The sequence below is a fragment of the Phyllostomus discolor genome, chromosome 10, assembly GCF_004126475.2.
Source record: "Phyllostomus discolor isolate MPI-MPIP mPhyDis1 chromosome 10, mPhyDis1.pri.v3, whole genome shotgun sequence".
Classification (NCBI taxonomy): domain Eukaryota; kingdom Metazoa; phylum Chordata; class Mammalia; order Chiroptera; family Phyllostomidae; genus Phyllostomus; species Phyllostomus discolor.
In genome coordinates, this window is record NC_040912.2 from 1,345,345 (window position 1) to 1,362,451 (window position 17,107).

Here is a 17,107-nt window from a genome sequence, read left to right on the forward strand (position 1 = left end):
CACCACCCTCTCGGACACAGAGTGACGTGACTTTCGCTAAACGGTTTGGAACTGGGAGGAGGAGGAGGTGAGGGCCCCCCTGCGAAAGCCACTGAGAGGCTGAACTGGACTTAAGGAATCCAATTTGGGGTCTTCATCCTGTCTGCTGCGAACGTAATTTAAAGTGTGAACGTAGATCCTTCCTTAGATAATGTTTGTGAAAATGCACCTCGTTTCCACTGGGTACAGGGGCTCATTTTGTGGGTGGGTGCTGTGAAAGAGCTGAGCCCCGAGCGAAAGTCCTTGAGGAAGAATTTTCCATTAGTTCGGACACCACGTGGGCCTCAGCGGTCTGGGGAGGGTCACGGGGAGGCTGTGCCGCCCCTCTCTGGAGTGGCCCCGCGTCGGAGGTCGGAGGTCGGAGGTCGGGCCAGGCCGGCTGTGGCACAGGCAGGGGTGACGGTGAACGCTGGGACGCCTGAGCCCGAGGGCACGTGTCCCGCCGAGTCTGTCTCCAGACGCACGGGCCGTGTCTCGGCACCAGCAGAGGCTCACTGCCACTCGGCGAAGACCAGCTCTCGGGCCTCGGGCAGCGACCTCGGCGGGCAGACCGGCCCGGCTTCCCGGTGGTTGCCGATAGACGCAGGGCCGTGGACCTGTGAGCAGCCGGCCATCCCCGTGAGGATTTGCATAATTTTACTTCCTTGGGCCTAAAGAAAAGGCGCTTTCGCCCAAGACACTTCTGCGCACCCGGCTCCGAGCAGCAGGCAGACGGCCTGGGGGGGAGCGCGGGCGGGCGGGCGCACAGGTGCATCTTGGGAACCTCGCGGCCGGGCCGGCAAGCTCCCCACCGCCGCCTTCGGTCCTCAGTTGGAGTTTTAACGGGTCCACGCGAGCCGGTCCTCGGGCGGGTCAAGAGGACTTCCCAGGGAACCCGTGAGCTGCCGTGCCCTCGGGGACAGCATGTTGCCTCCCGAGGAAGAAGCGTGGTTAAGCGTGGAGCCTTGGTGTTTATCTGTGTTTCACACGGGAGGGAAAAACCACTCCGAGACTCATAGAACAGAAAGTTGCTCAGGGCTGCCCCGCCTGTTCGCTCTGTAACAATCGGTGGCGAGGGGTCAGCCCCGGGGGGCAGGTGTGTAGGCCACTATTCGGGGCGGCGTGCGAATGCGTTTCGGATGTGGGTCTCCTTCTGTTGTGCTGGTGCTGGCCGTGCATGGAGGTCCTCTGAAATCAGGAAGAGGCTAGAAGAAAATGAGTCTAAACTTAGAATTTTTTTTTTTTACTTCAGTGATGAAGTGTAAACGCCATGTGTGTTTGAGGAAGCCGCTTCGGAAGTGGCCTTGCTGTGGGGGTCAGACCCCGGCAAGGCCTGGGAACGGCAGCTTCTGGAAATCTGGAGCCCGGTGGCTGTCAGGGCCCGGGCACCATGCGGGAGCCCGGGACACGCGGATCCTCGCCAGGAACCGCCCCCCCCCCCCACACACACAGAAGGGGCACAGCCGGGACAGGGGGCAGACGCAGGAGCCGTGCCAGGCCCGGCCAGGGCAGCCCTGGGCCAGCGGCCCCCTGCCCCTGGCGGCCACAGCTCCCCTTTCTCTCTCTGAAATTCTGACTTGATAGTTCGCGTCTTTTCTCCCACGTCCCTTTGAGACAAGCAGCCCCACGGCGGCAGCCTTTAAAAGTACCCTCCTGGTTCCTTTCCTTCCGCCTGAGGCCCCGCTAGCTAGGAGTGTCTCCAAACAACCGGGAGCGGGTCTGCAAGGGCTCCCTGGTGCCCCCTCCCCGACCCGGACCCTTCCTGGTCTGTGCGCCAGCCCCGCCCTGGGGAGAACGGGCGCGCTCAGGCGCCTGCCACCGCGGGTGCCCCGGCCCCGGCACTTCCTGTGGCTCCGTTAACCGTGGGGGCGGGGACGCCAGTTGGATCCCGCGCTGTCCTGTTTGCATCTTGTTTTCCATTGTCATGCGCGCCAGCCATCCTCCGGGGAGTAATCACGAACGCCTGTGACTGGCAGCTAATCTCTGAAAAACGAAAAGAATCCGGAATGAAGGGAGGGTGCCGGAGTTTTTGCGTCCCCGGCCTGTTCTGTCGGGTTGTCAGCACAGCCTGTCCGGTCCCCCGGACGCGGCAACACAAAGCCCCTCGGATTGCCGTGGCTTTCTCTCGGGAACGCGCTTTCTCCCCGGCACAGTGTAATTCGCAGCGATGTGATAGGCGGGCGAAAATAAACTCCGCTGGTGGGAGATGCAAGGCCGTTCTCCGGGCTGGGATAATGGCTCTTCTTAAAGGGCGCTGTGACCCGGGGGCGTTTGAAATAGATTACGGGCTCGGCCCCCATTCCTCCCCCCCAAACCCGCCCCCTCCAAAACCCGGGTCATGTGAGCCACAGGAAGTCACCCCAAACGCTAGTGCAAGTCACTTGTCACGGCGGAGAGTCAGTAGGGTGCAAGGGACCGAGTGGCCAGGGTTTAAACGAGTGGTAGAGGTTTGGTGGGGGAGGGAGTTTGTGTTAATTGCAGAATATTGCAGGTACATGCCTGTTTGCTGTTAAGAGCCAGGTGACATCATGCATTTGGGCTCTGGGGTGTCTGTGCTGGGCTCGGAGGTCCTGACCCTCAGGACCAGGACAGTGAAAAGGTATCGCTTTCGCGTGGTCATGGGTTCAAATCTCAGCTCTGCTGTCTACTGGGAGTGTGCCCTGGGGCCGGCTATTTCTGCCTCAGTTTTCTTGTCTAAAAAATGGAAATGGTAACATGGACTGTGTGCATGAACAATAATAATACGGTTTTAGATCAATCACACACACTGAGCCAATGGGTGGGGGGTGCTGGCCTACATTGGACACCATGCCAGCCGCTCAGAGAGAACGGTGGGTGGGGAAGACGGCGTTCTGGGGCCTCAGCAGTTTCCCTGTGAGATGCCAGGCGCATAGTAGGGTGCTTAAATAGCACTACCTACGTCCAGTGTCCTTTTCTTTACCAGGTTTTCTGGCATATAGAAGGTGCCCAAGAAGTGCTGTCAGACATAAGTGGGTAGACAGTTACCTAAACTGTGCTGGGGAGGGGAAGCACCTGTAAGTGTGTGTGCGTGTGCACATATATGTATGTGTACATGTGTGCAGGTGTGTTTGTGTGTATGCGTGTATATGTGTACATGTGCATGCATATGTGTACGCATGCCTTTTTTATCTTTGTATTGGGGTATAGTTGACATGTAACGTTATACTAGTGTCAGGGCTACATTCGATAGTTATATATTTTCTTGCATGTTGCAAGGTGATCACCTCGACCGGTCCACTTAACATCTGTCACCCCACAAAGTCACAACACCCACTTTTCCTGTGATGAGACCGCTAGGCTCACCCTTGCAGCGACCTCCCCACACGCTGTACGTGGTTACTGGCTGTGGTCACCGTGCTGTACGTGGCGTTTGTTTTTCTGGGTAAAAAGTGTAGTTGTGAGAACCTCAGGGAACCGAGGTCACAGGGCCGGCAGCCGGGCCATGTGCCCGTGGACAGGTGGGCCTCCGAGCCCGCTGGCCGTCCACGCCGTGTGCCCGGTGCTCGAGTGGCGTGGATCCGGACGGCCCGAGAAGGACTCGGGTTGGGGCTTCTGACAGATGCCTTTTAGCTTCACGGCTCCGGGCTCGCTGTCTCAGAGCCACGGACGAGCCCACACATCAGAGCTGTTTGCTGGGGAGACTAACGGGTGCAGAGGGCACTTGGGGTGTCCGAGGGGTACCCCCAGCCTTGCCCCTGACTGTGGCCTCCTGGCTCCCCGGCTCTTGGGGCTGTTCCCGGGCCACTTGGTCGCTTGCAAGCAGCAAGGAGGGTGCTCCCCCTGGAGACGTTCCCGACAGGCAAGGTCGGGGGGGTGTTTGCAGAAAGTCTCCCTGTCCCCAGAGGAAGCTCCTCAGGAGGGTCCGCCTGGGTCCCAGGGTCCCAGTGTCCCTGGTCTCGCCACTGGGGGCAGGGGCAGAGGGCCTGGGGGCCCGTTGGCTCCTGCCTTTCAGGCCTTTGCTTTAGCCTCCACATCCCTGTTCTCCGAAGTCACCAAAATGCCAGCTCTGTGGGACAGAAGCTAGGGAAGTCCCGCTGGGTCCCCTCCGGGCACAAGGACCAGACGGAGACGCTAAGATGGGGAGACGGAGAGGGAGAGAGGGAGGGGGCAGACCCAGAGAGAGACTCGCAGATCAGTGACCGCCCTGGGAGCGGCGGAGCAGAGGGCTGGGCAGTGGCAGCAGGTGGCGTCTTCCTGGGGGACGGCCACACCCAGCCTCCGCCCCCTCACCTCCGTCCCTCGGCCGCCGCGTGCCCCGCAGAAGCAGCCGCAGCGTGCGTGGTGCTGGCCGTGTCTGGAGCTCCCGCCTGCCGCGGTCCGGGCTTCCCTGCAGGGGACAGAGCTGCCGCGTGACTCCCTCTGGCGCCCGCTTCACCGGCCTGCTGGGCCTGGTTTTCGTGCGCGAGAGGGTCGGCAAAGATCAGGTGTGGACCCGTTTAGGGGGTGAGCCCCCCTTTCAGAGTGGGCCCTCCCCCACAGCTGAGAGCGCGAGGAGCGGGAGCTCTGCCTCCTCAGGGACCCGGCCCTGCTTCCACTCGGGAGCGGGGGCTGCGGAGGTGCAGAGCTGGGTGGTGCCCGAGCTCCCTCCGGGGGTGCTGGGGTCTCCGCGCCCCCTCCCCCCGCCACCGAGAGCACAGGGACGCCCCTCGGTCACAGACGGGGCAAATGCCCTCTCCCTGAGAGAGTTCCCCTCTCTGGGATCAGCCCTCTGGTCTTTGCCGAAAAGCAAAGTCAATGTCACCAAAAGCCACTCTTTGCTCCATCCCAAGAGATGCAGATCGGGAGTCTGGGGAAGCCCGCGGGAGCCTGTGCAGTGGCCCACTGAGTGACGTCAGACAGGAGGGGCCGTGGGCCCTGCAGGGCCCGGTGCAGAGGGGACCCTGTGCACTGACCCCGGTCACCACAGATGGACGTCTGGACGGTGGGGGCGGCCAGCGGGAGTCCAAGCAAGGAGGTCATCTCCGAATGGCCCGGGGACGGCGAGGTGCCCGAGCAGAGCTGGCGGAGAGCGGGCAGAAGTGTGTGTGAGTTCCACCTGTGTGTGCACACACGTGTGCACGTGTGCGTAGGTGCACATTCAGTGAACCTGGGGACGGCCTGCTGCGTGTGGTCGCTCGTAGCCCCCCCCAGTCCCGGTGCGCAGACCGTGCTGCGGCGGGGCCCCCCGAGGACGGAGCCCTGGGGACGTGCGGGACACCGGAGCGGGAGGACGGCCCAGCGCCAGGCTTCCGTCGGCCACACGCTCAGGGCTGCAGTTTCCTTCCTCGGGGCGCGCTCTCCCGTCCGTCCGCCTGGACCAGCCAGTGCTCCAGGGGGCCTCAGTGTGGCGCTCGGTAAGGGTGGGGGTCCCGCCCCTGCCAGCAAACTCAGAGGGCCCCCCAGGGGCAGGCTGGCAGGCAGGGCGTGTGCTCTGGCCTCGGGCGTAGGTGGGGAGCCGCCCGCTGGGCCTTAGGAGACGTTTTTCCTCTTCGTTGGAAACAAGGAGCCTGCAGTGGGGCATCGGTCGGATCGCTGCCGACAGCGGGGCAGGGCAGAGCCGCGAGGCGAAGGTGGGAGCACACTCGTGAGCAGAGTGGACAGCTGGGGGTCGGCGTTGCAGCCTTGCTGTGTCCCAGCGGCGTCTGTCGTATCGAGACTGGGTCCAAGGTGCACCCCCCCCCCCCACCGTCCGCTCAGGGACGGCTCAGAGCTGGGCGGTGACGCACTGCACGGGTCCTCAGAAAGCTGACCCCGTGTCCCTGCCGCACCGGGCGACCGAGCTTTTTCCTCTTTCAGGTCTGTCTGGTTTCTTTATCATTGTGTTGACAGTTTCGGAGGAGCACCGAGCTTTGCTCGTGTACAGTCAGTGTGTGTGACTCTGGACGGCTGCTCTGGTGGCCCCGGGGCTGCTTCCTGTTTGCGCCCGGGGCTGGTGGGTCTGCCCACGGCGGCGCCCGGCCCCTCCGCCCTGGGCTGCTGCGCTTGGGAGCCAGGGGGCCCCTGCACTTCGTGGTCCCCAGCTGCGCCCCCAGGCAGGCAGTGGCCTTGGAAACAGGTGCAGCACCTCGTCAGACACCCTCAGGGGGTGCTCACAGTGAGGTGAAACCCCTCCCCATCCCGGGAGAGTGACGGGCACTCTCGGCTTCGTGACCGGAGTGGGCACGTGTGCAGCTGGGACACGCATGTGTTCCACACGCTCCGTGAACGTATGCACGTGGCCTCGGCCTGCAGGTCGTCCGCCTGGCTGGGGGGGGGGGGGGGCGGTGAGGCGCCCCGAACCTGCTGCCTGTGTCCGGCTCTCTCCTGGGACAAGCCCCACAGTGCAGACCCACAGAGTCCGCCCCCCCCGCCCCCAGAAAATAGTGACGTGACATAGACGAGACAGCCTGCCCGGCCGGCCGGCTGGCTAGAGAGAGGTCTCTCCTGTAGGCTGTCCAGCGGAGCAGAGAGGAGCAGCATTGCCGAGGTCCCCTTTGGCCGCCATCGGCCAGGGCCACCCAAGACCAGCCAGGGGCAGGCCAGGACCCCCAGGGCCATGCACAGCACGCCCTGCCCTCCTGCCCACAGACGCCGGCCCCTGCCTGGTGTCCCCCGGTGCCGGGGTGGCCGGCGGGGCAGCGGCGGCTCTTCCTGGTGGCTTTTCTCTTTTTAAACCAGCCGTCTGCCAGCAAAACAGGAAGGCTCGGGCCCTCTCCTGGCCCCGGTCTGCCGCCACGGTGGCTTCACTTCTCCCCGAGTGGGAGCGCGGCGGGGCCTGAGGCGAGGGCCCGGCGAGCGCGTGGGGACAGGGACGGGGACGGAAGTGTCCGCCCGGCCCATCTGCCAGGCGGGAGGCGCATTCATTAGTGACGGGCAGCGTGTGCCGGCTGCTCAGATATGCCCGGGCAAATGAGACATTCTTCAGCAAATTGCTTCGTTTTTTCTGATTGCTGATTGTGCGCGTGTCACCAAGCTGACTCAAGGTTCATCGATGCGTGCTCAGTAAATCAGAGAGAACATAACCGCGGATCAGCCGAGAGAATGAGTTCTGTGCCTACAATGACCCGGGGCCATTTAATTTTCTGCTTAATTTTGTTGCAGTCAGTTTGCATTTTGGGTTATTATGCAGCAGGAAATTAACAATAAATAACAAATTTGGTCTCCCTGAGCCGGTAATGATATTTTTATAAATCTTTGTAATGCCGTTTTCGCGGGGATCGGGGTCCATGCCGGTGTGATGCCCGGCGCGGGCGTGCGGGAGCTCGCGCATTCTCCTGGGCAGACAATATCGTGGCTAAGCACACGGCGCTGCTTTATCTCGGGCGCCCGCTCCCGTATCTCCCCGGGCCTCGCTCTGAACTCAAGTGCCTTCCTCTCTTTCCCAGGTGACCTGACCACCATGGATGGCGATGAGAGTCAAGACATGTCCCAAGTCTCAGGTGAGACCCTCGTGGGGTCCTGTCCGGGGCTCTGTGAGGACCGCCCCCCCCCCGCCGCCCGCCACAACCCCACGCCGGGTGCCGGAGGTCACGGTCCTGTTCCGGGGGAGGGAGAGGGGCTGCCGTGCAAAAGGGCAAGCCCAGATGGAATTCGTGTCCCTGTTTAGTGCCGCCCCTGGAGGCCGCCCCCGCTGGAGAAGCTGGGCGGGAAGGTGTCGGAGTCACACCTAGTGTTTCTGTGACATCTGAGGCCACTTGGGAAGCACTTACCACACCTGGGTATTCTGGGGGCGGAGTGGCTGCTGACTGATCTTCTCTAGACCCTAAACACGTGCCCACGGCCTCGTCTGAGAGAGAGGAAGCGGGACATGGGGGCGGGCGGGGGGAGGGGACAGAGAGAGAGGGAGGAAGGGGGAGGAGCAAGCAGCCTGGAAAACAGCTGGAGGGCGGCGCAACCCGGGGTCTCCGCTCAGCGTGGACACGGCCTGGCCCCTCCCCCCGCTGCGAGTGGGCCTCACTTCAAGCCGTAGTGCCCGCAGCCTCTCATCACAGGGGCCCAGGAAGCGGGCAGTGAGCCCTGGGAATGAGGCCCGAGGGTGGGCCGCAGACTGTCCCACCCGCTGGGTGACACCAGCCCAGCCCGCCCGACCCTACGCCCCCCCCCCCCAGGTGAGGAAACCCACCTTCCGTCTGTGCCGCACCGGGGGGCCTCGGCAAAGGCGGCCTCTGCGGGCTTCAGTGTCTCACGCGCTGCAGCCCCTCCGACTCCCGGCCCACCCAGGTCGGGCTCCACGGGACGGCGGCCCGTCATCGTCCTCTGGGCTTGGCTGGCCTGGCCCCACTGGCGCCCCAGGTTCCGTGGGATTCCGCCTCCTGGTCTGAGTCAGCCCCGTGATGGACGGAGCCCAGGCCCGAGGCGGCCGGCTGCTGCCCACCCGGTGGCCGAGCTCAGACGTGCCGGCCAGGAGACTCAAGTACCGCCCACCCACCACCGACCACAGAGGGCCCCTCCTCCTCCTCCTCCTCCTCCTCCACGAGGCTGCTCCGGCCGCACGCAGCGTCCGGGCATCAACTCTCTGCAGAGCAGGAGCCAGGAGCTGGCGTTGCCAACCCCGTGGCCTGTGGGCCCCAGAAGCATGGCTGGCGGGAGTGAGAACTGGTTGGCACGCGTGGCCCGGTCATGGCAAGTGAGAGCGGGTGGAGGGCTGCACCCGAGAGTTACACTGTTCCGAGGGCACCGAGGGTTCGTGCAGACACACGTCACTGTGACTGGTGTGCGGGTGACGGTGCGGTGTCCCCAGGGAACGTGCAGTCACGAAAGAGCGTGCCTGCCTGACCCGGGTCCTGGACGTGAAAACAAGCCGTGCACACACACACACACACACACACACACTTGGGAAAGTGCTGAGGGTGTGTATTGGTTCTGGGCTTCCCCGTGGAAGTCCGGGGACGAAGGCAGGACTGGGCTGGGGAGGGGCGTGTGGAGACTCCGCCTCCCGCCTCCCCGTGCAGCGCCCTCCGGGCGTCCCTCCCGCGAGCACGAACCCAGGGTCCTGAGCGGAGCCGGAACCGGGGCAGCCGGCGCTCCGCCCATGACGACAAACAGCGTTGGCTGGGAAGCCTCCCAGGTGACGGGGTGCGGGAGGCTTGGGGGCCCTCCCCCCAGCGGGGCCCCTCCTTCAGCGCGGCCTGGGGCCGGGGGCCGCAGGAACGCCCAAGAAACAGCCCGTTAAAAAGAGAAATCCCAGGGAGAAAGAGACTCTTCCTCTGTGCTTGCTGCCCTGCCTCCGGTCCTCCCCTGACCTCGGATGGCCTCTGCACGGGAGGGCGGGGCCGGCGAGGCGTCTGGAGAGGAGGGGACCCCCACTTCTCGCAGGGCCCCCAATGCAGGCTGGAGCCCCAGCCCCGGCAGCAGCTCCGCCGCCAGGCACTCCGATCTCATCTTGGCAGCACAAACAGCAAAAGCCTCCTTTTCTTCTTGCCCTGAATGTCATGCTTACGCTCATCTGTCCCGGGGGCTCCGGCTGCTTAAAGGGGAGGGTCTCCAGGAGGGGGCACCTCCTGACACGACCCCCTGACCCCCGAGGTTCTTGGGGAGGAGGGCGAAAGGCCGTCCTGAAGCCCGGCTGGTGCACGCTCAGCAGAGGACACGCTCCTCACGAATCGCTCACCGCACTTCGGTCTGTGCCGCCCTGGAGCACTCCGCACGGCACCCGCCCGGCGGCGGCCTTTTCCCTGGAGATCGGAAGGGTGCTTTCTCCACTTCTCGCTGCTTCTCCAGTTGAACCCGACGTCCCCTTTTCGTCGTGCCTGAAGCCGAGGGAAGCGGCAGGTGGTGAGGGAACTGGATGTGTATTTGTCCAGACAGGGGTGGACATCCTGGTCTGAAAGCTCAGGGATATGTCACAGAGCTATCGTCTGGTCCCATAAGACTGTTCCGAGTTATGTTCTGTCCACCAGGGGGGGGGGGGGGGGGGGGGGGGACACACAGATTGTTCTAAGTGGCACCCTATAAAACTTCCAGTGTCGTAGGCGAGACAATATTCCGACGTCAGCAGTTCCTTAGGCGGCAACCTAGTGTCTGTAAAATACGTGAAAGATGGAGAAAGACTTAGTATCTGAGTCTTTTCAGACCACCCGGCTCTCCCTTCCCCGGGGTGCGCCCTGGCTGTGGACCGCGTGCTCAGTCCGTGCCCCCGAGATAGAGGCAAGGCTGTTGCACACGCCCGGAGGAAAGCCCCCCCCCCCACCCGCCGACGCACTGCCCCCTGCTGCTTTAAGGAACACCTCGTTTGCTCCCTCCCTCCGGAAGGCCTGTCTCCCCGTCCTCTGCGGCCACCCTCCCGCAGGGCTCTTTCGGGCACGCGCATCACTTTGCTTTGGTCCCGGGGGGCGGGCCAGCCTGCAGGAGGAGAGGGGCGTGGGCCCCAGCAGCCCTCGCTGAGCCCCCTCTGCCCCCGGCTGCGGGACTCTGGACGGTCATCCCTGCCGCCTCCTGGGGCACTGTCCTGTCCTCGCAAACCACCAGACCAGACGTGCGCCAGGCCCTCCGCCCCGTCCCCACTGGCCCCTGCTGGCTCCAGGCCCCGGAGCGACACTGGGTGTCTTCTCGGTGGCATCTGTGACGCCTGCCGGGACTCGGGGGCGAGCAGCCGTCCCTGTGCCCACAGCCAGCCTGCTCCTCCGGGAGACGAGGCCCCTCAGCTCTCCGGAGGCGTCAGCAGGAATGCCCGTCGCAGGGCGTCACGCCGACTGGGTGGCGGCCACACACTGCGGGGCGTTGTTGCCGGTTCCCCTCCCCGGGAGCCCAGCGAGGGAGGGCCAGGCTGTGCCGTCAGCGTGTGGCAGCCGAGGCTCGGAGACCTGAGTCAGGGGCGGCCCGAAGGATGCCCCCCCTCGCCAGGAGCCAGCCCCACCCGGGGGTGAGCTCCTCCCCGCTCCTGCAGGGCCGAGAGTCCCACGGCCCCCGGGGACCACGTGCAGCGGGGCAATCGCACGCAATGGAAACGCAGGCCTTGGGAGACCAGGAGTCGTGGACTCTGTGGGTGGCGCATGGTCTGCCTGAGAAATGACTTGCTTGCTGCTGAGGCACTAATTACCCAGTGCGCTCATTTAATTGGCCCCCGAACGCTTCTTAGAGGTGACGCTTTATCCGAAACCCGGCAGCAGGGGAATGAAATATGAACCGGTAAGGAGTGTGGCTCGTTTTTCTGAGTGAGTGGAATTACACCGCACCTCCTCCATCACGCCCCGTCCGGGCTTGATCCCCTGCTGCCCGCAGGGGTGTGTGTGTGTGTGTGTGTGCACACACGCGTGTCACAGGTCACTCAGGGGACGTGTGGGGCTTGGTGCCACACACACCTGGTGTTTCCACGGTCACCGTTTACGAAACAGCCCCCCGTGCCCAGTCGGCACCTCAGCATTCACGCGCATGGTTGTTGTTTTATCCTCACAACAGCCCTGTGAGCGAAGCCGAAATCGTGGGTTTTTTTGTTTTGTTTTGTTTTTTGCCTCGGTTCACTCGTGGCAGAGCCTTGAAGAGGTGGCTCGCTCGGGGTTCCCATCAGTCTCAGACCAGGTCAGACCCGAGCTCCGTCCGGGGCAGCGCATGCCCAGTGGCAATGTGCCGACCTCTGGGATGTGTGCCCTCGGTTGAACGGCCTCCCCTCCGTGCCTTGCACACCGGTTTCTCGGTTTCTGGTTTTACCCGGTAAACTGAGCCCGTTTGTTGGGGACCCACCGTGCGCCCCTCACAGAGGTTTGCAGGATGGGGCCCAGGGCCTCCGTGGAGGCCTCCGGCTGCTGCCGTGCATGACGCAGGCCTCAGCAGCCGCCGCCCAGACTCTGGGGGCCTGGGGGCAGACCAGCTGAGCCCCTCACGGCGGTCACGGTCACGGTCACAGTCTCGGAGCGAAGGCCAAGCCAGGCTGACCCCCAGCAGAGCTCAGCCTGTGCCGGAAGCTCTCCAGCGCCACTCTCCTCGGGTCCTGCCATGTGGGCGGGGCCCCGGGCTGGGGGCTCAGGTTTCCTCCCCTGCTCTGGGTGGGCGCTCCTGAGCATGGCTGGGGGCGAGGGCGGGGGCTCCTACTGACCCACCCGGCCCCCGGGGTTTTAGTGTTGTCAGTCCTTTCCTCCCCGACGCCGGCCGAGTGCAAGGGGCGCTGGCCACGTCCCCCCTGCCGGAGCCGCCCCGGCGCCCTCAGTGGGTCGGGGTTGGTCTTGTTCCCTAATAACCCGGCCGGCCAAGTGCTTTCAAGGCTACTGGGAGTCACTCGGACACACACTGGTCAGCGTGAGCTGAGCAGAGGCAGCGTGCCTTCCCTAGCTGAGTCCTGATGCCTTGCGGTACACCCCCCACGCCCCGAGACCCTGGCTCCGGCATCGGACGGGTCCCAGGGCTTCACGGGATGCTCCCCTGTCACCACGGTGGGGGGGGGGACCACACTGAGACAATGGGGTCCTCAAGTTCAGTCTCTCCCCCAGCCCCACGTTCCGAGAACGACAGCTGGTCAGTCCCCAGACGCCCCCGCACACCCCACACTCGGTGACGCGTGTTTGACTGTCGGTCAGTTTGCAAGACCAGGGGCCCGCGCTCCCAGCTCCGCGGGGGTGGAGGGGGTGTCCGCAGGGTGTCTCCCAGAAAGCGGGCGGCCTGGGGCTCTGGTCCCCCGGCCTCCCCGCCCTCCAGGGTCCCCACTTGCGGTGACAGACTGGCCTTACCTCCTGCTGTCTGCGAAAGACCGCTCTTCGTTTTCCCCGAGTTGTCAGAGAGACCTCACCTGCGTGAGGCGATGCTCACCAAGAGAGCACAGCGAGATGTTTCTCTGAGCAGCTTTCTGAAGCCCTTGGCGTCCGAAATCCGTGACTCTGGACGCTGTGTCGTACGAGACGGCGGTCGGACGGTGCGGTGCGTCCGCCGCCTGCACGCGCTCTCACAGGGGAGCTCGCCCCGCTGTGCAGCGGGTGAGGGCAGCGCGGGCGTTTGGGGGCGTTTGGCGCTCGATGCCCTAGAGAGAGTCTGCTGTGCGGGCAGGGGGGACGGTAGGGCGGCAGCGCACATTCTTGTGGCTGCAGCATCCCGCCGGCCCTTTGGGTCGCCGCCCCCGGCCTCTGTCTCCCCCGGGGAACCCCTGTAATTGTGCCCCCTTTACCCATGCCTCTCGCCCTGGCTCTCCCAACGTCCCCGCGATGCCCCGTCGGGAGACAAGCCGGTCTCGGAACCCCCGCCAGGCTGGGTGCGAAACGCCGCGTCCGCTTCCTGGAGAGGGGCTGCCACTCGGTGCCGCGCGGGCTCTCCGCCGAGGTGTCCCGGGACGGCCGTCTCACGGCGGGGGGGGGGGGCACTTGCTCCGGGCCTGCCCGTCCTCAGGAGTGTCGGACGAACAGGAGAACGGCACACTCCCCGTAGCCGGGCGTCCTGGGCACATGGGTCCCTCCTGCCCTGCCCTGCCCTGCCCTGCCCGGGTTGCCTCGTCACCAGCCTCCTGCACACCCGCCGCCCCCGTCCGCCACGTTCCCACGCACCTTGGGGGGCGGAGGGTAGCCATGTCTCCCCAGCCTTCTCCCTGGAGGCCCGCCCTCGTCAGCTCAGGGCCCCGCCACCGTCCCTGGCCTGTGGCCTGCGTCCCCCGACTCCGTGTTCAGTTATTTCCTGACGGCGAGAAGACACAGGGGTTTGCGTTCTGAAGGAGAAAGAGCGTTTCCTGCCGGCCAGGGCCTCCCCAGGCCGGAGCCTCTGGCACAACTTCGCTCTAATGTGGCATCCACGCGAGCACCCAGCAAAGCCCTCCCCCCCGGGGCACCCGTCGTGGGGGGACCGCACCGAGCACTCGCGTGTCAAGGGTGAGGGTCCCACCGGCAGAATCCCGCACGTGCCAGCAGCGGAGTGGGGGCCCCACCCCTTCCCTTCCCTTCCCCAGCCCCCCTTCCCCACCGGGCTGAGTCAGGTCAGGCAGCCTCCGAAACACTCCCCGGCTGCAAAGCGAACAGACCCGGGGTCTGTAGCTCTGAGCTGGGACCCCCCCCCCCGCCCCCATCTGGCGACCCAGGAACCAAACCCAGGGGAGCGGTGGTGACGCCGGCTGGCAGGCGGGTCCATCAGAACGGGCTGCAGGAGGACCGGCGGCCTGAAGGGGTTGCAGGACGCTGCCGCTGTACCCGGCCTCAGGCCCCGGGGGGGGGGGGGGGGGGTCAGGCTCCGGATCATCGGGGTCATGTGAGGAGGGTGTCTGCTCCGGTGCCCGTTATTAAAGACATCGAGAACCGTCGTCCAAGGTCACAAACAGGAGAAGGAGGTCGACCGGCCCTTGTGTGCCCATGTGGTGTGGACATCACACTCACCCCATGTCATCTGTGGTATATAGACACATAGGGGTGTGCACACACATGCACATGCATGCACACACGCATGCACACATATGCGCACACATGCACACACACCGCATGGCTACGACAGTGGCCGTCTCCCGCACCGCCGGGGATGTATGTATTTCTGCCCCGCATCCTCCTCTGAAGACCACGTGAGGCCCAGGTGCCGCCCTGGGCTGGCTTCCCTGCCGGCTTGTCCTGGGGACCACGCCCCCGGAAACCCACGCTCCCGCCTCTCTCCCCAGGGAAGGAAAGCCCTCCCGTGAGCGACGCCCCGGACGACGGCGACGAGCCCATGCCTGTCCCCGAGGACCTGTCCACCACGTCCGGAGGCCAGCAGAGCACCAGGGCCGAGCGAGGAGTGGGTGAGTAGGCCGCCCGCTGGCCGGCCGGCGCCCTGGGGTTCCCGAGAGCCCCATGTCTCTCTGACCTTCCTTCTGCAAGCCGTGAAACAGGGACGGGGGCCGTTCCCCCTGCCGTGCCCCCTCGGCCACCACACTAGGGGGACAGAAGGGAGACCGGCGGGCCCTCTTGTCGGAGGGAGGGGACAAGCTCACGGTCACCGTGGCCGTGAGAGTCGGGGGCAGCCCACGTGGGGGGACTTGTCACCGGCAGTGTCTTCTGTCCCCCATGCACCGAGCGAATGTCCAGTTTCATGGGTTGTATGCAGCACAAAAGACGTGTTTCTGGTGCCGTGGCACCAGGGCCATTTATTTTCGGGGCTCTGAGTTCAAAAGACCAAAACTGGCCATTTTTACGCTGTCCCTCTCATCTCCGCTTCTTCAAGGTTCAGTGTAACTGAGAAAAGAAAGTCTGGTGCCTAGAGACCCTTGAGTGACAAACACAAGCCCAGCCGATCGCAGTCGGCACGCCCCCACATGCCCCGTACACGGCGGGACCCGGTCTCTCCACCGTGAGCTAGCGTGCGCTTCGGCCCGGGCTCAGCAAACCCCACCCACCCTCTCGGGCCCAGGAGAGCGACCCCGAGGTCCAGTGGATTAGCCGACCCTAAGCCCCCAGTAGCGAGCAGCCTCAAATCAGGTTTAGTTTCCGTCTCGAAATCTGTCTTTTGCTCCCTCATGCTGCGTTCTCACCAGCGCGTGGGTCCACAGTTCTTGGAATGCCTGTGTGTTCCTCCTTTAAAGGGAAAAACTGTGATATGGGGGGCACTTGTGTGCCCAGAAGAAGGTCACGGAGGGTCCCCAGGGAGAGTGGAAGCAGAAGGGACCTGCGGGCGGGCGGGCGGGGCTGAGGCGTGAGCCCCGCAGCGGCCAGGGTGGCAACCTCTGTCCGTGCTCTGGTTTATGGGGTCGGCACGGAGGCCTTCCTGGGGGCGTCCTGACCGAACGGCTAGCAACAGGACGCACGTCTTCCTGCGTCTTGGAACCCGAGAGCACCTGGGTACCGTCGTCCTTTCCTTACCTCGTCGGACGGTTAATCAGGGCAGTGAGCGAGGTCACCCGTCGTGGGTGAGCCGGGGAGAGTGTGTCTGGGAACCCCTGTGCAGCCTGCGGCGGGAGAGAAGTGGCATCTGGGGACCTCGCGCCCCACGCCGCCCGCCCCACTCCAGGGTGCCCGCAGCGGGGAGGCCGGGGAGCGTGCTGCGTTATAAGGGACGCGCTTATTTTCAACATCACCTTCTGTTAATTCCACCTGCTGCTGGCTGGTCCCACACAATGTGGCTGCGAAGGTTCCTTTCAAGACACAAACCGAGGTGACGCTACGCCGTCGGTATGGTGCAGACGTGCACGGGTGGCTGTGGGTAGCTGGTGCTGGGGTGGCCTCGTGTGTGTTGGGGGTCTGGAGTGAGCCGGGGGGCGGGTCCTGCTCTCTGCCCTTGTCACGTGGGCAAAGGTGCTCGCGACCCACCCGGGGCGAGGAGAGAGGGGTGCTGGGACCGAGGGCCGGGGGAATTGTGGGGTCACGCACCCACTAACCTTCGCAAGGAGCTGAGCGCCCAGACGCCAGAGTTAGGGCTCTGGGGGCCCGTATGGAGGGACCGGGGAGCTGTCCCTGCAGTCCCCTGCAGCCGGGAAGTCAGAGTAGCTGTGGCACCCCCACAGGAGCTGAAGGCCAGGCTGGGTCCTGGGAGTGGAGGGCAGCACCCAGGGGTGCTGGGGCAGGTGACCAGGCCTGTCAGCAACGCCTCCATAGTACTACACTGAGTGCATCGCCTGTGTGGGCATCAGAGGGCAAGCGATTTGCCCCTGGTGGGTGCTCCTGCTGGCTCCCAGACTACGTCCTCTGGGTGGGGGACAGAGCGGCAGGGGCACACACCCCCGAGTGGGTGTGGCTGTGGGGTGGGGGCTGGTCGGTGATCACTCGTGATCACCCCGGCCCTGGGCAATGTGACGATGTTCACTCTCCTTCTCTTCCATGATCAAGTTTGTAAACAGGGAGTCTCATAGCGTAAAACCTGAAGCGCCTAGAAAACCTCTGTTGGCTCCTGCCGCCGTCCACGTGGGCGCCGGTGCACGGCCTCGGGGCAGAGGCTCGAGTGGGGGTGGGGTCCACAGGGCCACCGTGGGGCGCGGTGGGAGGGCCGCCCCACAGAGAAGCGCAGGGGGGCACTGGGCCACTCTCAAGGGGACGGGTTTCAGGCGGGAGCCAGGGAGGGCGAGGCCCCGCCCACCTGATCGGGACGTGCCCACGGCTGAGTGTTGGACACCGTCCCTCGGGGGAGTGTGGACGGGGGTCGGCCTGGGTGTGTGCGGCTGTTGGCTGTGCATTAAGTTCGTGCTGCGGCGTGGGAAGCACGCTGGGTGCGTGCAGAGTGGTCGAGACAGTCTGAAAAGATGGGGGGC

General features: G+C 64.7%; 1 protein-coding gene across 12 annotated transcripts in view; it reads left to right on the plus strand.

The window, feature by feature from the left end:
- IKZF1 (IKAROS family zinc finger 1) overlaps window positions 1-17,107 on the plus strand; it is a 78,591-nt gene that overhangs the window by 6,405 nt on the left and 55,079 nt on the right. For all 12 annotated transcript variants that reach the window (XM_028525610.2, XM_036010376.1, XM_036010375.1 and 9 more), the window contains exons 2-3: window positions 7,383-7,436; window positions 14,549-14,668. In XM_028525610.2, the coding sequence (XP_028381411.1) occupies window positions 7,397-7,436; window positions 14,549-14,668 (160 nt within the window). In that variant the 5' untranslated portion in view covers window positions 7,383-7,396. The remainder of the gene's footprint in view (window positions 1-7,382; window positions 7,437-14,548; window positions 14,669-17,107) is intronic.